General features: G+C 60.3%; 2 protein-coding genes across 2 annotated transcripts; both read right to left on the bottom strand.

The window, feature by feature from the left end:
* Positions 1-1,262: 1,262 nt before the first annotated feature.
* On the bottom strand, positions 1,263-2,060 carry LOC116747226 (melanoma-associated antigen 10-like). Its single transcript, XM_032619005.1, has one exon. It carries the CDS (start codon positions 2,058-2,060, stop codon positions 1,263-1,265), a length of 798 nt encoding a protein of 265 aa, XP_032474896.1.
* Positions 2,061-16,701: 14,641 nt separating this feature from the next.
* Positions 16,702-18,727, bottom strand: LOC116747227 (heat shock transcription factor, X-linked-like). Its single transcript, XM_032619006.1, has 2 exons — positions 18,182-18,727; positions 16,702-17,220 (listed from the first exon to the last, which is right to left on the bottom strand). The coding sequence occupies exons 1-2, from the start codon at positions 18,725-18,727 to the stop codon at positions 16,702-16,704; spliced, it is 1,065 nt and encodes a 354-aa protein (XP_032474897.1).
* Positions 18,728-18,850: the final 123 nt, after the last annotated feature.

Here is an 18,850-nt window from a genome sequence, read left to right on the forward strand (position 1 = left end):
GGAGGTAATCTCATTCATGAGGGCTCCCCCCTCATGGGCTAATCACTTCCCAGGGCCCCACCTCCAAATCCCATCCCTTTGGGGGTTAGAATTTAACAGGTGAATGAGGGGCAGGGGTTTACAAATATTCAGTCCATAGCAGTGTCTGTCCAACTATTGTTGCTCCTATGTTCCCTTTTTCCTGCTGAGATAATCAAGGTTTTCATTTACATTTTAACTTCTCTACTGCCTTTTTAGGCAATTATCAGTTTTTACTAAAACTTTACAATTCACCTATGAAATGGAAAAAAGCGCTCACCATCTCTGGGTCTGCACAGTGCCTACCCTACCCTCTCACTGGAGAGGTGTCCCATGGGTGCTGAGCAGGACTCCGACGCTTGACCCCCGCCCTCACCTGCAGCATCCCTTTCCCTCCATTGCCCACAGCAGAGGCCAGACTCAGCTGAAACTTTCAGAGAAATTTACTAAGAGAAACTTTGACTGAAACCATTGAACAGAGGGCATGATAACACAGAGGAACTTGTAACAGCCACCAGAGTCCGGGGGTCACGGCCCCCCCACCAGGGTCCCCAACAATGTGCCTCCACTACACCCCACCTGGCGGCCCTCCATCCCCCCAACTGCCTCCCTTCCTGAGGGCCCTGCGGGTGGTGTCTCGCCAGGAAGATGGGTGCCGGCAATGCCCGCTCCCCCAGGTCAGCCACTCCCCCTCTGGCCCACATGCCCGGGGCCTGGCCCTGCCCTATGGCTGGAACAGGAAAGTCCCACAGCAGGGCACCCACCACTGAGCGGACGACGGGGTGTCCCGAGGAACAACGTGGTGGCCTTCAGTTGTACTGCTAATTACTTTCACATTTCCAAGTAAATTCCTATTCCAATGCCATGTTATCTTGTTCACCATCACAAAATAGTATGGGAATCTTACAATTTGTTTTACACAATTGCAAAACTCTTGTCATTGAACTGAACTAATGCAAATACATGTGTGATTAATGTCATTTGCAAACTTAGATACTGAAGCTTATTAAGCCTTCTTTGAAATGAGACAATATGTGAAAAATTCCCAAAGAAAACAGAGATGAAATTCCATGTCATCTTACACAACAGGAACCCAAAGATGCTACACACCATGTTCCCCCCACTCGCAGGGGCCCTCACTACTTGGAAACTCGACCGCTCTCTCTTCAAACTCAGAGTGAAGGACCAGCCTCACTTGCTACCAGTGAACTTGGGCCTGGAAGGAGCCTGGTTGCTGCTCTGGCTCAGGCTCCCTCTTCCTCGTCGCTCACACCCTCTGCACACAGGGATGGGAAGGACCTGGGATCCAAGCTACTGACCCTGAGCAGATGCTCCAGGACCTGCCACTTGCTGGTCTCCGCGTAGGCCCGGGCACCCCACAGGAACTCGCAGCGGGCAGGGTCGCTGTGGGGCACCTGCCGGTCCTCCAGGTAGCCCTCCTGCACCCACACTTCGGTGAGCAGCTCTCCGGGCTCCCCATAGATGCAGGGCTCCCTCCCGGCACACACCCCCATGTTGCCGAGCACTCCCCACACCTCCTCCTCAGGGGTGCGGTCACCGAACAGGGTGATCACGCCCAGGACCAGCACCAGGAGGCCGGCCTCGGGCGTGCTCTGCCCGTCGCTCAGCACCGCATCCCAGGTGAGGCCCAGGGTGGGGACCAGGACGTAGGTGCGCTCGCGGGGGTCCACCTCCTTCACGTCCAAGCCAAACACCAGCTGCATGCACTCGCAAGCGTGGCTGAAGACCAGGGGGAAGTGGTCCCGATGCTCCCGGAGGACCATACTCAGCATCTCCGTCTTGGAGGTCGGCTCCCTGGGGCGATACTTGAGCAGGAACGCCACCAGGTCAGCCATCAGCACAACAAGTGCCTCCTGGGGCAAGGACTCCGCATAGGTGGAGAAGGAGGGGGCTCCAGGGGAGGCGGAGGACCAGGGGGATGTGGCCTTCTCCCCCGCAGCCCCCAGCAGCGGCGCCTCCACCGGACCCTGGGTCGGGACTGGGGCCTGAAGGTCGGCCTCAGGCTGGCGGAGCTCACTCATCTCGACCGGGGGCCTGATCACTGGGGTCGGGCCGCCCACGGGAGTGTGGTGTGGGCAGGGGACCTCATACCTGGGGTAGAGAGGGGGTGTGAGCGGCCTCGGCGGAGAAAGGCACCCTGGGCAGCTCTGACAAAGGCCACTTACAGGTCGCCTCTTAAAGGCTGCCCTCGGGCCTCACAGGGGCGCTCCTCCTGGGCGGCCTGTCCCCTGCCAACCTGAAGAAGGAAGTGAGGGGGCTCCTCAGGGTGCAGCCAGCACGGCCCCAGGTTCTGGGGCTGTCAGGGGGGTGGGGTGACTTGCATGTTGTGGGGTGCCCTCTGTTCTGGGAGGGGGAGCCCCTGGGTACACACTCAGGGCACGCACCTCCCCTGGACTCCTGGCGCTGCCTGGGCCTCCTCTGCTCTGTGCCCTGACGACACGGTCTCAGACCTGGGCCTTCGCCTCCCGGTTCCTGGAGCCCCTGTAAGAGGAATGGAGGGCGCACCTCTTGTGTAGACTGTGGCACAGCTCTGGGCCTCGGTGCTGGTAGGAGAATTGGACCGGACTCCGTGAGGTCCCCCCAGTTCTGAGTTCTGGGGTGCGTGGTCCCCTCGGGGCTCGCTCGTCGTGCTCACTCTTCCCCTTAAGGGCCTGGACCCTCCCCTTTGCAGGCCGGAGGAGAAACTCAGAACAGGACCCCGAATCTGAACAGAAAGCAGAGAGGGGGTCCCACAGGTGGCCGCACCTGCCCAGGGCCTCCCGAGGGTCCTAGGATGGAGAGATGCTGGGTCCTCACCTCCTCCTCACGTCCTGCCTGGCCTCCCAGCACTAACCACAGGGGCAGATTTCTGTTGAGGCCCCTGTTCCAGGGCTGGGGGTCTGCTCAGTCCTCCCTCGGGGTCCTGGGAGTCCACCCTCTGCGGACCTGAAGGCTCACCCCTCACACCAAACACCTGACCTCCTGAGGACCCCGACCCAGAGGTCAGGAAACATCTCATCTGCTGACCGCACTCTGGCGCCTCCAACGCCCCCGCGGAAGGGCGAAGGATCCCTCCCTGTGTTGGGGTCTAACGTCCTCAGTCCTTCCTTCCTCGCGTGCAGGCTGGACTCTGGGCAGGACCTGGGATTGTCCCGTCTGCCAGTGTGAGTCCCTGCTCCTTATACCAGGTCTCCAGTCTCTCAGAGACCCTGACGTCAGGACAGGCCTACCGTGCTCATCCCACCCCGGGGCCTCCCACGGCCACCTGCAAGGGCGGTGATCTGGTGGGTCCCTTTTGTCCTCCCTCAGGGTCCCCTCAGTCCTGCCTAAGGGCCCTAACCTTAGTCCACCAAGGACGTGACATTTTACCCTCCGCGCTCATGAGACCCCGCCCCTTATCCCAGGTCCCCAGCTTCTCTGAGACCCGGAAGTCAGGAAGTGCTGACGTGTTCATCCCGCCCTATGACCTCACTGGGCCAACTCTGTTCTGGGGTCCACGTTTTCCTCAGTCCTCCCTCAAGGCCCTCACCTTGAGTCCACGCAGGACCTGGGGTCTAGCCATAGCACACCTGAGACCGGACGCTTATACCTGTTCCTAAGCCTCCCTGAGACCCGGATACGTGAGGACTCGCTGCCAAGTGCTCATTCCGCCCCAGGGCCGCCCAGGGCTGAAGGCAGGGAAGGGTATAAGGGTCAGGGTGTCACAGAGACTGCCGAGCGGGTATAAGGGGCGGGGTCTCATAGAGGCTACGGAAGGGTATAAGGAGCGGGGTCTCAGGCGGGCACAGGAGAGAATCCAGTTACTGCTTGGAGTCAAGGTGAACACCCTGAGGGAAGACTGAGGGGAGCCTGGACCCCAGAACAGAGTTGGCCCTGGGAGGCCATAGGGCGGGATGAGCACGTGCAGCACTTCCTGACATCCGGGTCTCAGAGAAGCTGCGGAGGGGGCACAGGGGGCGGGGTCTCAGATAGGCTGCGGAGGCGGTATAAGGCTTGGGGTGTCTGGTGGGCACGGGAGAGAATCCCAGGTCCTGCGTGGAGTCAAGGTGAGTGCCCTGAGGGAGGACTGAGGGGAGCCTGGACCCCAGAACCGAGTTGGTCCTGGGAGGCCATAGTGCGCGATGAGCTCATGCATTTCCTGACATCCGGGTCTCAGAGACGCTGGGGAGGGGGAGCACGGGGCGGGGTCTCAGAGAGGCTGCTGTGGCGGTATAAGTGTCTGGGTGTCTGGTGAGCCCGGGAGAGAATCCCAGGTCCTGTGTTGAGTCAAGGTGAGCACACTGAGGGAGGACTGAGGGGAGCGTGGATCCCAGAACAGAGTTGGCCCTGGGAGTCCATAGGGCGGGATGAGCACGTGCAGCACTTCCTGACATCCGGGTCTCAGAGACGCTGGGGAGAGGGAGCACGGGGCGGGGTCTCAGAGAGGCTTTTGTGGCGGTATAAGGGTTTGGGTGTCTCGCGGGCATGGGAGAGAATCTCAGGTCCTGTGTTGATTCAAGGTGAGCGCCCTGAGGGAGGACTGAGGGGAGTCTGCACCCCAGAACAGAGTTGGCCCTGGGAGACCATAAGGTGGGTTGAGCACGTGCAGCACTTCCTGACATCCGGGTCTCAGAGACACTGCGGAGGGGGAGCACTGGGCGTGGTCTCAGAGAGGCTGCGGTGGAGGTATAAGTGTCTGGGTGTCTGGTGAGCACGGGAGAGAATCCCAGGTCCTGCGTTGAGTCAAGGTGAGCACACTGAAGGAGGACTGAGGGGAGCCTGGATCCCAGAACAGAGTTGGTCCTAGGAGCCCACAGGGCGGGATGAGCACGTGAAGCACTTCCTGACATCCGGGTCTCAGCGACCCTGGGGAGGGGGTGTAAGTGGAAGGGTCTCAGAGAGGCTGGGGAGGGGGTATAAGGGGCGGGGACTCAGGCGGGCACAGGAGAGAATCCAGGTACTGCGTGGAGCCAAGGTGAGGGCCCTGAGGGAGGACTGAGGGGAGCCTGAACCGCAGAACAGAGTTGGCCCTGGGAGGCCATAGGGCGGGATGAGCACCTGCACCACTTCCTGACATCCCAGTCTCAGATGCTGGGGAGGGGTGTACGGGGCGGGGTCTCAGAGAGACTGGGGAGGGGGTGTAAGGGGCGGGGTCTCAGGCAGGCACAGGAGAGAATCCAGTTCCTCCTTGGAGTCAAGGTGAGAGCACTGAACGAGGACTGAGGGGAACCTGGATCCCAGAATAGAGTTGGCCCTTGGAGACCAAAGGGCGGGATGAACAAGTGCAGCACTTCCTGACATCCGGGTCTCAGAGACACTGCGGAGGGGGAGCACTGGGCGTGGTCTCAGAGAGGCTGCGGTGGCGGTATAAGTGTCTGGGTGTCTGGTGAGCCCGGGAGAGAATCCCAGGTCCTGTGTTGAGTCAAGGTGAGCACACTGAGGGAGGACTGAGGGGAGCGTGGATCCCAGAACAGAGTTGGCCCTGGGAGTCCATAGGGCGGGATGAGCACGTGCAGCACTTCCTGACATCCGGGTCTCAGAGACGCTGGGGAGAGGGAGCACGGGGCGGGGTCTCAGAGAGGCTTTTGTGGCGGTATAAGGGTTTGGGTGTCTCGCGGGCATGGGAGAGAATCTCAGGTCCTGTGTTGATTCAAGTTGAGCGCCCTGAGGGAGGACTGAGGGGAGTCTGCACCCCAGAACAGAGTTGGCCCTGGGAGACCATAAGGTGGGATGAGCACGTGCAGCACTTCCTGACATCCGGGTCTCAGAGACACTGCGGAGGGGGAGCACTGGGCGTGGTCTCAGAGAGGCTGCGGTGGAGGTATAAGTGTCTGGGTGTCTGGTGAGCACGGGAGAGAATCCCAGGTCCTGCGTTGAGTCAAGGTGAGCACACTGAAGGAGGACTGAGGGGAGCCTGGATCCCAGAACAGAGTTGGTCCTAGGAGCCCACAGGGCGGGATGAGCACGTGAAGCACTTCCTGACATCCGGGTCTCAGAGACTCTGGGGATGGGGAGCACGGGGCGGGGTCTCAGGGAGGCGATATAAAGGTCCGGGTGTCTCGTGGGCACGGGAGAGAATCCCAGGTCTTACGTTGAGTCAAGGTGAGTACCCTGAGGGGAGCCTGGATCCCAGAACACAGTTGGCCTTGGGAGTCCATAGGGCGTTATGAGCACGTGCAGCACTTCCTGACATCCGGGTCTCAGAGACGCTGCGGAGGGGGAGCATGGGGCGGGTTCTCAGCCTGGGGAGGTGGTATAAGGGTCGGGGTGTCTGGTTAGGACGGGAGAGAATCCCATGTCCTGCGTTGAATCAAGGTGAGCGCCCTGAAGGTGGACTGAGGGAAGCGTGGACCCCAGAACAAAGTTGACCCTGGGACGCCATAGGGCGGGATGAGCACACGCAGCAGTGCCTGACATCCGGGTCTCAGAGACGCTGGGGAGGGGAGCACGGGGCGGGATTTCAGAGAGACGAGGGAGGGGGTATAAGGGGCGGGGATGTCTGGTGGGCACTGGACAGAATCCCAGGTCCTGTGTGGAGTCAAGGTGAGGGCCCTGAGGGAGCACTGAGGGCAACCTGGATCCCAGAACAGAGTTGGCCCTGGGAGGCCGTAGGGAGGGATGAACAAATCAGCTCTTCCTGACATCCGGTTCTCAGAGAAGCTGGGGATCTGGGATGAGGGGCGGGGTCTAATGAGGGCAGAGGGTAAAATGTCACGTCCCTGGTGGACAAAGTTTAGGGCCCTTAGGCAGGACTAAGGGGACCCACCAGATCATCACCCTCGCAGGTGGCCATGGGAGGCCCCGGGGCGGGATGAGCACAGTGGGCCTGTCCTGACTTCAGGGTCTCTGAGAGACTGGAGACCTGGTATAAGGAGCAGGGACTCACAGTGGTAGACGGGACAGTCCCAGGTCCTGCCCAGAGTGCAGCCTGCACGCGAGGAAGGAAGGACTGAGGACGTTAGACCCCAACACAGGGAGGGATCCTTTGCCCTTCCGCGGGGGCGTTGGAGGCGCCAGAGCACGGTCAGCAGATGAGATGTTTCCGAACCTTTGGGTCGGAGTCCTCAGGAGGTCAGGTGTTTGGTGTGAGGGGTGAGCCTTCAGGTCCGCAGAGGGTGGACTCCCAGGACCCCGAGGGAGGACTGAGCAGACCCCCAGCCCTGGAACAGGGGCCTCAACAGAAATCTGCCCCTGTGGTCAGCGCTGGGAGGCCAGGCAGGATGTGAGGAGGAGGTGAGGACCCAGCATCTCCCCATCCTAGGACCGTCGGGAGGCCCTGGGCAGGTGCGGCCACCTGTGGGGCCCCCTCACTGCTTTCTGTTCAGATTCGGGGTCCTGGTCTGAGTTTCCCCTCCGGCCTGCAAAGGGGAGGGTCCAGGCCCTTAAGGGGAACAGTGAGCACGACGAGAGAGCCCCGAGGGGACCACTCACCCCAGAGCTCAGAACTGGGGGGACCTCACGGAGTCCGGTCCAATTCTCCTACCAGCACCGAGGCCCGGAACTGTGCCACAGTCTACACAAGAGGTGCGCCCTCCATTCCTCTTACAGGGGCTCCAGGAACCGGGAGGCGAAGGCCCAGGTCTGAGGACCGTGTCGTCAGGGCACAGAGCAGAGGAGGCCCAGGCAGCGCCAGGAGTCCAGGGGAGGTGCGTGCCCTGAGTGTGTACCCAGGGGCTCCCCCTCCCAGAACTGAGGGGACCGCACTACACCCAAGTCACCCCACTGCCCTGTCAGCCCCAGAACCTGGGGCCGTGCTGGCTGCACCCTGAGGAACCCCCTCACTTCCTTCTTCAGGTTGGCAGGGGACAGGCTGCCCAATAGGAGCGCCCCTGTGAGGCCCGAGGGCAGCCCTTAAGAGGAGACCTGTAAGTGGCCTTCGTCAGGGCTGCCCAGGGGGCCTTTCTCCGCCGAGGCCGCTCACACCCCCTCTCTTCCTCAGGTATGAGGTCCACGCCTGTCACCCGTGCCCACACTCCCGTGGGCGGCTCGACCCCAGTGATCAGGTCCCCGGTCGAGATGAGTGAGCTCCGCCAGCCTGAGGCCGACCCTCAGGCCCCAGTCCCGGCCCAGGGTCCGGTGGAGGCGTCGCTGCTGGGGGCTGCGGGGGAGGAGGCCGCATCCCCCTCGTCCTCCGCCTCCCCTGGCGCCCCCTCCGTCTCCGCCTATGCCGAGCCCTTGCCCCAGGAGGCACTTGGTTCGCTGATGGTTGACCTGGTGGTGTTCCTGCTCCTCAAGTATCGTAGCGGGGAGCCGACCTCCGAGGTGGAGATGCTGAGTACGGTCCTCCCGGAGCATCGGGACCACTTCCCCGAGGTCTTCCGCCACGCTTGCGAGTGCCTGCAGGTGGTGTTTGGCTTGGATGTGAGGGAGGTGGGCCCCCGCGATCGCACCTACGTCCTGGTCCCCACCCTGGGCCTCACCTGGGATGCAGTGCTGAGGGCCGGGCAGCGCACGTGCGAGGACGGCCTCCTGGTGATGGTCCTGACCATGATCACCCTGTTCGGTGAGCGCGCCCCTGAGGAGGAGTTGCGGGGAGCGCTCAGCAAGCTGGGGTTGCGTGCCAGGAGGGAGCTGCTCACCGAAGTGTGGGTGCAGGCTGGCTACCTGAAGTACCAGCAGGTGCCCCACAGCGACCCTGCCCGCTACGAGTTCCTGTGGGGTCCCCGGGCCTACGCGGAGGCCAGCAAGTGGCAGGTCCTGGAGCATCTGCTCAGGGTCAATAGCATGGATCCCAGGTTCTTCCCATCCGTGTCTGCAGAGAGCGTGAGCGATGAGGAAGAGGGAGCCTCAGCCAGAGCAGCAGCCAGTCCCACGTCCAGCAGCTTCTCCCGTGGGGCAGGAAGGGGGGCTGATCCTTCACTCTGAGTTTGAAGAGGGAGCGGTCAGCCTTCTAAGCAGTGAGAGCCGGGCGAGTTGGGGGAAGCCGGTGTGCAGCATTTTGGGTTCCTGTTGTGTATGTTGACATGGACTTCCATGTCTGTTTTCTTTAGGAATTTTTCAAATGTTGGTTCTTTGAATAGAAGACTAAACAAGCTTCAGTGTCTAACTTTGTGTATGACGTTAATCCCACAGTTATTTGCGCTAATTCAGTTCAAGAACAAGAGTTTTGCTGTTTTGTAAGAGAGGTTGGGAAATCTCCCAGTTCGTTTTGTGACCGTGTTCAAGATAACGGAATTGGAATCAGAACTGCTCTGGAAACGTGGAAGTACTTAGCAGTGATATAGATGGGAGAAGAAATAGAAAAATAAAAGCCATTGTTGTTCCAATTCTTGCTTCCCTGTCTTGTCTGTCATTCTGTAAATAAAACGAACTATCTCTGTTGAGTTGGATTTGCACGGGTATTTTAAGAAAGTAGGAGAAGGTTCATCTCTGTCAATAAGCCCCCTGCCCACTGGCTTGTTTATTCCGCAGACCTCCACGGAGCCTCTGCTCTCCGGAAGGGCCTGTGTTAGTAGCGGGAACGCTAGGAAAAGCAGGACACACCCACACCTAGAGTGATGGTCTAGGAGCCACTGTCACATGAGGAAGGTGGTGAGACGTCCCCTAAGTCCCACAGAATAAGACAACATGGGACGAGGCGGTGGGGCTCCAGGAGCGAGCCCTGGAGCGTTAAGTGCCCCGAGCCAGGGCACTTTGGGCCTTTGGGAAGTGGGGGTTCCTTCTGTGGGAGGTGATGGTGATGAAGCTGGGCGGTGGCAGCAGCCAGACATGCAGAGGGTGTGTTTTGGGTTGGAGGGGAAAGTCTGAAATGGGACATTGCTGTGAGATGTCCTTCTGGGTCACGGATAAAGCCGAGAGAAATCTCGCCCTGGGGCAGGAAGGAAGGGGTGCTGGCTCTTGTTGCATTGCAGTGGGCCACAGTGAAGAGGTAGGTGTTTCATACCCGCCATCTGCGAGGATTTCCAGAGAAATGAGGGTCTTGCTCTTTGAAGCCCTGCTCGGTATTCCCGGGGCTGGCCCTCCTCTCCCTGCCCTGGGAGAGCCAATTACCAACCGTATGGAAACGACCATTTTAGTCACCTGGAGTTTACTTTGGCCACTTGTGAGCAAGGTCTAGATTTCAGTGGGATGAAATGAATGAAAATAGGGGGTTTGAAAGAGGAGAGGCTGCCGAAGTGGAAAGGAGTCGCCATGTGACTGGAATCCTGGGAGCTTTGCGTGAGCTGCCCCCAGCTGGGGAAATCACCACCCTTCCCTCCATGCCGACAGACGCACACACACACACACACACGCGCACACACACACACATCCAAATTGAATAATATATCCTGCAGGAGTTAAACACACAGAACAGCAATTTTGACTGGTTTTCTATTCCGTTTCCTATGGAGCTGCAAATTCTCTGAGATGTCATGAAAAGAAAGCAATTTCCAGAGGGGAGAAGGACAGAGTCTGGGATCAGAATAATACTAGAAATAAGTCCTAGCCACTAAGGAGCAACGTCCGCCAGTGTCCCCGCGTTCAGGCAGGTGCAGAAATATGGCGGCATCAGAGACCCACAGGTTTGGGCTGTGACCTGGCATCGAAAGGAAGGAGCAACTTCTGGGCCTAATGGGATTGGGAGGTCACTGCAGTGGGAGGTGCAGACGGCACCGGGGGCTAAAGAGGCAGCCCTCCCTGCTGAGCGCCGTACGACAACGTGAACCTTACGTGGGATCCTGGATTTGAAGCACCTGCCATATAGCAGGTGGGCACTTGGAAAAGGTGGAGAATTTCAGGGCCAATGTAACCTGCTCAGACACTCCTGCCGGAAAAGAAGGGGATTTTGTCATCACAAAAGGTAAGCCCTGCTTTTGTTGAGCCTCTACTAGGCAGTGTGGCATTGGAGAGCCGTCAGGTGCTCGTCCCCATCCTGTCTTCCTCTCCTCCCCGCACAAGTGGGGACACAGCACTGCCAGAGTCCTCTTCACTTAGGAGGGGTCATGGGATGACCCTTTGCCACTGAATTCTGAGCAGAAGCATTTTTGTCACGGCCATCTGTATCGAAGGCACACCGGGGTCGGGGGTTAGTCCTCAAGCCATGACAACACAGACACAGACCACTGTGCTTCCTCCCCCAGGGTCTTAAGTCCGGCACCTCTGACCCTTAGATGTGAGATACCAGACTCTGTGCCTTTAAGGCCCTGGGCAGGGTTGGAGGTGTTCCAGAGAGAGGCTGCCCCACAGGGAGCTGGCGGAGGGCATTTCCCTCAAGCAACCCGCACCCTTAGGTCCCTGAGCGGCACCCATCCGTCCCCGCGGGGCTGTGCTGAGTCTCTGTCAGGAGGGCAGCCGCCAGCTGCCGAGCGGCCCCGTTGGGGTCGGGGGCGTCCTCGTGGGGCCCAGCCCCGAGTCCCCCTCAGGGGTGACCCTGCTGCCCACAGCGCCCACTCTCTCCGGAACCTGGCCTCGGTCTGCACAGCCTGGCTTTTGCCCTGCCTGTCCCCCGACTAAGAGCCGCTTAGGCCCCGGTCCTGATGACCTCGTGCATGTATGTTTATCTGAAAGTCCCAGAGAAGCATCCCCCACCCCCACCAATATCATGGTTCGGGTGGAGCTGGCAGGACGTGATGCAGCCACTCGGCGAGCCTCCTCGTGGTTGGTAAGTGATGATCATTGCCGCGGGGATGTGGGGCGAATCTCTGTGCTTCCGACTTATTTTGAAATCATTCCCTACGTAATGCCCAAATGTTTGAGTACACTGATGGCCTTCTGAATGTGACCGTGAGGTTTTGGTTTTTGAGCCTGAGTGCGAGAGGCACAGGCGTGTCCTGTCAGCCACCCGCAGAGCCGCCTAGGACTCTGGTGTCCCCGATCAGGGTGTTTGAGCAGAGGGACAGGCTGTAGCAGATGGCAGGGGTGGTCCCCAGGACGCTCCCCCAGGCCCCAGCCACCCGCAGACCCGCATGAAGGTTTGGTAAGGAGCCAGGCAGGAGAGGGCTTTGGGGTCCCGGTGATGCAGGCTGTGAAGAGGGTCCGCCGCCCCAGAGAGGTGGAAGGAGCAGCACCCACCAGATCCCATCTGACCTGCCCTGGGCTGCCCGGGGGAGGCAGGTGGGAGCAGATGCCTCTGCCGGTGAGCTGCAGCCCTGGACCCCAGCAGGAAATGGGTGCTCTTGGGACAACGGGTGCTCCAGGACCAGAGCCCCGTGGGGCACTGCCGGGGGAAAGCAGGGATTCCTAGTGCCCGTTCGTGCAGTGAACTGACTGATGGGGGACAGTGCTAGCCCAGGGACGGCCGTGGCAGGCAGCGCAGCAGCGGCCGGGACACGCCAAGAGCGCCCCAGGGACATTCAGGGAGGCACTTTTCAGGGGGGCAGCAGCACCCTCCCCAGTAGACTCTGGACGAGCACACACCACCCCGGCACCCAGCCAGTCCTGACCAGGGCGGGGCAGGGCACACGGGAGCTGCTGCCCGTCAGCGGGAAGCTCTGACGTTCTCTACGTGCGCTGAGCCTGCCCCCTGAGGGGCTGGTGTGAGTTGTCTCAGCCGTGACCCTGTTTCCCGAGAAGCCCCCATCCCCCAGCCCCAGCTAAAGTCTGCTCTGAGCTCCAGCCTCCTCGGCAAAGGGCTGACCTCCTGCCTGGCTCTCGCCTACCCTCCTGTGTGGCAAATATCGCCGGCTGCTGCTGTAGGGGCCTTTGTGAGCAAGCGCGGGGGCCCGGGCCTGTGCCTGTCCGTGGTCCCTGAGCTGGGGCTGGGCACAGGGATAGGGCTGGGTCGGTGGCGGGATGCAGGGTGTGAAGCCAAGTGACATTCAGAAGACAGCAGCAGGGTGTAAAGCCACGTGTGAGCAAGCATCCAGGAGGAGGTGCATCCGCAGGGCCCTGAAGGGCACAGACACTCACGCCCCGTGGGGATGCGGAGAGTCCGCCGGCCCGGCGGTCCCCGTGCTTTGAATGCAGGCTTGCCGCCTGCCTGACAGCCAGTGTGCCCGGGGAAGTGAGCCTGCAGGAGAACGTGGGGCCACCACGCCGCTGGGACAGAAGGGAGCAGAGTGGGCAGTGGAAGGAGAGAGCAGGGCCCAAGCCTGAGCATAGGAGCCGCCTTCAGAGGGCCGTGCCTCGGACCCCCGCGTCCAAGACCCTTCTCCATCCTCACGCCCTCAGTCTTAGACCCTCACCCTCCTCCCTGGCCCTCGTGTCCATTTCACGAGAGATGGTGACCTGATGGGGCTGGGGAGGCCACGTGGGCAGAATCCAGTGTCAGGCTCTCATGGGCACTAATGCCTGGCTTCCCTGTGTTTTCTCCATTATGTGGTCTGAGGCATCAGCTAGTAGGACCCCGTGGAGGACAGCTGAATCCCCCTTGACTGTTGGGGAGACAGGTCAGGCCAGTGCGGGGATGGGGCTTTGCACGCATATGGTGCGTAGCTTGAATAAGAGTCCTTCTAGTGACAAGCTGATCAAATCATGGAGACTCCCTATGCCTCGATTTCTCCATCTGTAAAATGGGCCTCCTAATAGTACAAGGCAAAAGCATTGGTGTGAATTTCCCCATGATGTGACCTGCTTGTAAAAAGCCTGGGCCAAATGAAGTGGTCGGTGGATGTAGCTCTTGTTACTGAGCGTGTAAGAAAGATGCGCCCTCCCCCATGTAGTGAAGGTTCCCAACCAGTACACGTCTTGTGATCCCCGCGTACGTAGATTAGCGCAGTTTTTCTTTTCTCGTGAAAATTTGTCAGGATGCTTGGACTCACCTTCCTCTTCTTCTCGCTTGTCCCTGTTCAAGATGAGGCTGTTGATTTGAGGTGTCACCTCCATTGGAACAGGGGTGTTTGCAGCTTTAGGTCCCAAGTGCCTCTTTGGCCGCGTGCCATAAGTCCTGGGGGCTTTGGTATGTGTTTTCTTCATTTCAAAGTATTTTCTAATTTCCCTTGTGATGCCTTGTCCGGTCCCTGGGCTATTGTTATGGACTGAACTGCGTCCCCCCAAAATTTGCATGTTGAAGCCCTAATCTCCTAGAACCTCAGAATGTCACTGTGACTGGAGTTAGTGGTTCTTAGGTTGAAATGAGGCCATTAGGATGAGGTCTAATCCAAGATGGCTGGTGCCCTCGAGGGAAGAGCGGATCAGCACACACAAGGAGAGAAGGCAGGGGCTGGGGGTGCGTGCACAGAGGGTGACCACGTGAGGGGCGGTAAGAGCACGGCCACCTGCAACCAAGGAGGCCGGCCGCAGTACAAGCCACCCCTGCTGGACCCTCCCTCTCGGCCTCCTGGTCAGAACCACTGTGAGAATCTGTGTCTGCTGTTTCAGCCCCTCACCCTGTGCCGTGGGATTTGGCATCGTCCCAGACTAATGCGGGTATTTGGGGACGCACGGCTCAATTTCCCTCTCTTTGCAGATTTCCCACATTTCCTTCTGTCATTGAGGTCTAATTTCACTCTCTTTTGGCCAGAGAACATACTTTGTATGATTTCAGCCCTTTTGTTTGTATCCCCTTAAGTTCACTGGGGGATGCTGTGTGGCCTGACACGTGGAGTACCCTGGAGAACGTTCTAGGTACGCTTGACGAGCACGTGTCTATTCTGTTCTTGGGGCTAATAGTCTACACATGTCATGAGACCTAGTCTTTGCACAGTGCTGTTCAAATCTGTGATTCCCTTACTGCGGTGCTGTCTGGTCGCTGTACCCATAATGAAAGCAGGCTGTGTTAGTCTGCTTAGAGCTGCCATAGCAAGGTCCCACAGAGGAGGTGGCTAAAACTACAGAAATGTACTGGGTCCCAGTCCTGGTGGCTAGAAGTCCAACCTCAACTTGCTGGAAAGTGCAGTTCCAGGTGAGGGAAGGCGTCTCGTCCTGGCTCGCAGACAGCTGGTTTTCTCTTGGTCCCTCACTTGGCTGCTTCCCTGCACAGGTTGGGGGGGGGGGAAGGGAGGGAGGGAGGGAGGGAGGGAGAGAGAGAGAGAGAGAGAGAGAGAGAGAGAGAGAGAGAGAGAGAGGGATGGAGGGAGTGATAGAGGGGAAGGGAGGAAGGGAGAGAGAGAGGGGAAGGGGGATGGAAAGAGGGCAAGAGAAGAGGGGGAGGGAGGGAGAGAGTGAAAGGGAGAGAGGGAGGGAGGGAGAGAGAGAAAGGGAGGGGGGCATGGGAGGGAGAGAGAGAAAGGCAGGGGGGCGAGGGAGGGAAAGAGAGAGGGGGAGAAAGGTAGGGGGAGAGAGAGAGAGAGAGAGGGAGGATGGGAGGGAGGAAGAGAGGGCGAGGGAGGGAGAGAGGGAGGGAGATCTTCGGTGTCTCTTCCTCTTTTCCAAAGGACACCGCTCTTGTCGGACTAGGGTCCCACCCTTGTGACCTCATTTAACCTTACTGACTTCCCCAAGGGTGCTATCTCCAAATACATGCAGCTTGGGATTAGCACTGCAGCAGGTGGACTTAAGGGTTGGGGTGGGAGCTGGGGGATCCATTTGAATCCATCACAGGGGGGACCAAAGTCTCCCACTTCTATTGTAGACCGGTTTCTTCCATCCCTTGTGTCCATTTTTGCATCGTTCATTTGGGGCACTGCTGTTGGGCTGCTCAAGAGACCCCCATGACGTGCACTAGCTGTTGCATTGTGACAGACGGGAGCGGCAGATGGGACCACCCCTCACCCGGGCAGACCCGGGGCTCCTCTGGCTGCTGGTGCTTGGATCATTCCTGGTACCTTGGGTCTACTTCCCCTCCTCCCCCAACCCACCTTTTTTATTTCTTTTCTGTATTTTTGGCCACCCCACAAGGCTTGGGGGATCTTAGATCCCCGACTAGGGATTGAACCCGGGCCACCGCAGTGAAAGCATAGAGTCCTAACCCCTGGAACTCCAGGCAATTCCCGCTCCCCGCCCCCTCCTTAGCAGTGTTTGGGAGGGGATGTCGCCCTATCGCTGTGACAGCCACAGAGTCCTGGCCAGGTCCCCCGGCCCATCCCCCACACGTGGAGGCAGCAGCTGTGAGCTGGGGGTGTGCCCTGGCCTTCAGTGCTCTGTACACACCACTGGGCGTTGACCACAAGGACTCGCGGTATAAGCTCGACACCCCAGCGCCCAGAGGGTGGTGGAGCATGGCGCCCTTGAAGTGTTTAGCTCGAAAGGCAAGGAAAAGAGAAGCAGGAAAATGTCTCCAGACGCAGGACCCGCAGTGAAAAGCAAACCTCAATCCTGCTGTCCAGACACCAGAGAGCACCCCCAAACTGAACACCCGCAGGCCCCTGCCAGGGACCGTCACCTCCACACCTGTGCGTCTCAGGACAGTAAGGGCTCTTTTCAGACCTCTGACCGGGGAGGCCTGAGCTCTTCTCATCTGTCAAATCGAGACCCTGCTGGACACGATGACCCCGCAACTGTGAAGCCGCGGGTGCCAGGGCCTTCCTTGTGCTTGTCCAGCCCTTCAAGGGTCTTTCTAGTGAGTGGACACAGGGCGTCTGAGGGGCTTCTCCAGGTGTCTGCTAGGTGCCCGCACCGTGCCGGGGGTGGGCTGTCACCTGTCATCGTTTCCTGCTGAGGGGAATCAACTGCTCAGCCACGCCCAGGACGGAGGCGCCAAACACGTGTTGGGTGGAACATCGCTCTCAAGTCCCTGTGCTCTTTATTGCCCTGCAAGGTTCTGGCCGCGTCACCACCTCCGTGTGTCTGCAGGGTCTGCCTGGTCAGGGTCCTCTGTGGGCCTGCCTGGAGGGGCCGGGTATTCCAGGAAAGAGCGGGAGCCCACGCAGCGATGGCAGAAGTGGCTCAGCGGCCAACGGATCAAGGTCAGGGGGGCGGCAGGCCTGGCGGCCACCTCAGGCATCCAGGGTGCGCAAGAGGCAGCAGCGCGGCCCCCGGGAGCTGCGCGGGGTCGGGGGGGGGAAGGCTGAGGACTTGGCGGGGTGCGGCGGCCAGGCCTGGCACGGGCCAGGGAGGACTCATCTGGGCGGGAGGCCAGGCGCAGCAGAGCCAGGGGACCTCGGCTGGCTGGGCCACCTCTGCCAGGACAGGGACTAGAGGGACCAGAACCTGCATGCTGGGATGCGGCGCAGGGGGCTCGGCTGCTGTCCGAGGAGGGGCTGGAGCGACAGAGCCAGTCCTGGCCAGGGCGGAGGCATGGTCGACTTGCGGGTGGCTCGGGGTCCCCTGGATGTGCTCAGGATACGGTGGGAGGCCGTCCTGAGGCTCCGCGGCGCTGGGCGCCGGGAGGTGCCCCGGGGCTGCCGGCTCGCCGTCCACCGGCCCGGATGCTGGTTTAGTGCGCACTCTCGGCTTCATCCTCACCAGGAGGTGCGGGCAGTCTCTCTGAAACAGGGGACTGTGGTAGAAGTGTAACTGAGGTCGCAGTTGAGAGAGAAAAGGAAACCCCGAGTCACAGAAGAGTTGCTCGCAAGCAGCAGCCGCCTGGCTGGGCCCCTGGGCGCCCTCCCCCAGCCGACCCAAGGCCTCTTTGGAGAAAGCGGGACCCGGTCCCAGCAGGACGCTGTGCCCCAGCTTTTACATTCCCGAGACTCGCTCACTCACCATCACCTTTCGCCCTTGGAAAATGACTGAAAATGGCCCCGTAGTATGAGTACAAGGCCCACGAAAGGGGACTTGGCGTTTGCAGGTACGAGACTGCAACAAGGTTCGGTAGCTTTCTAAGGAAGTGTCCGAATCGCCCCCTGGCCAGCACCTCCAGGGGCCAGATCGGGGACGCTGACTGCTTCCCAGGAAGGGACCTGCGCCCCAACTCAAGTGATGCTCTGGAGCTATGGGAGTCAAGGGGGCACACAGACCTCCGCCCTCCCCCCGGCGGGCCACTGTCCCCGAGCAGGAGGACGGGAAGGGCCAGCGTTGCAGCAGTGTCCTCTTGTTCCTCGGTGTGACTGCGTGTCAGGCGCGAGCGGCACTGCCCACGTGTCAGGAGTACAGGATGACGCCTTGCCCGCGTGTGCTGTGAAATGATCACCACAGGGGGTCCAGTTCACACGCATCACCTCACACAGACACACCAAAGGGAAAAGGAGGAGGGAGAGAAGTGACGTCCCTGTGCTGAGAACGCTTCGGGTCCCCCCATAACAACGTCCCAACACAGCGCGCGGCACTGCCAGCTCCGGCCGTCACGCCGGTCCCCAAGTACCACCTTTAAAGGAAGCTCTCCTGACACGCCTGCCGCCGTCCCAGGCGGCCCCGGGGTTGGCACCCGCCCCCCACCCCCACCCCCGGGCCCAGCGGCTCAGACCCTGGAGAGGGCTCCTCCCCCGCCGTCCCCCGCCCTCCTTACCTCGCTCAGGACGTGGGCGGGCCGCTCCTTCGTGGACAGGTTGGTCACGCAGAGGGACGTGCGCATGTCCTGGTGCACTTTGCTGAATCCGTAGCAGTTAAGCTGGCGGATGAAGCTCTTCATACATTCTGTCTTGAACACCTTGTCTAGGCCGTCCCTGTCCAAAACCTCCTTTTGAAACAGCGGCCTGTTGATGCCTATGCAAGTCCCGTCTTCATTCCACCAAATGGACGCAAAGCGACTGCTGTGGACGATCGTCCACAGCTTCCTGGGAAAGGGGTGGAAGAGCAGGCTGCCTTCCCACACGGCCTCGCAGGCGGTGCGAGGCCCTTTCAAGAAAGGCTCTTCCGTCAAATCCTGGAAAGCGGCTTCTCCAGGCAGCAGCCTGAGGTCGGGGTGTCCCGCGGGCACGGGCTGGTCCAGGGCGAGGGACTGGGGGGTGCAGCTCCCTGAGCCGAGGGCCGGAGCCGCTGTGTCGGGAGGAAGAGGCGCCTCGCCGAAGCCGGGCGCCCTGCCCGCGGCGGGGCCCTTCTCGTCCGCAGCCATGCGGCGCGCGGCGTGTCCCTCCGCCACGTAAACGGGACAGTGCAGCGCGGCCGGCAGCACCCTGGGCTCACACTCCCGCTCAGCCCCTCACAGAAGTGCTCCGGTGGCTCGGGGGTGACATCA

This window comes from Phocoena sinus, chromosome X (genome assembly GCF_008692025.1).
Source record: "Phocoena sinus isolate mPhoSin1 chromosome X, mPhoSin1.pri, whole genome shotgun sequence".
NCBI lineage: Eukaryota > Metazoa > Chordata > Mammalia > Artiodactyla > Phocoenidae > Phocoena > Phocoena sinus.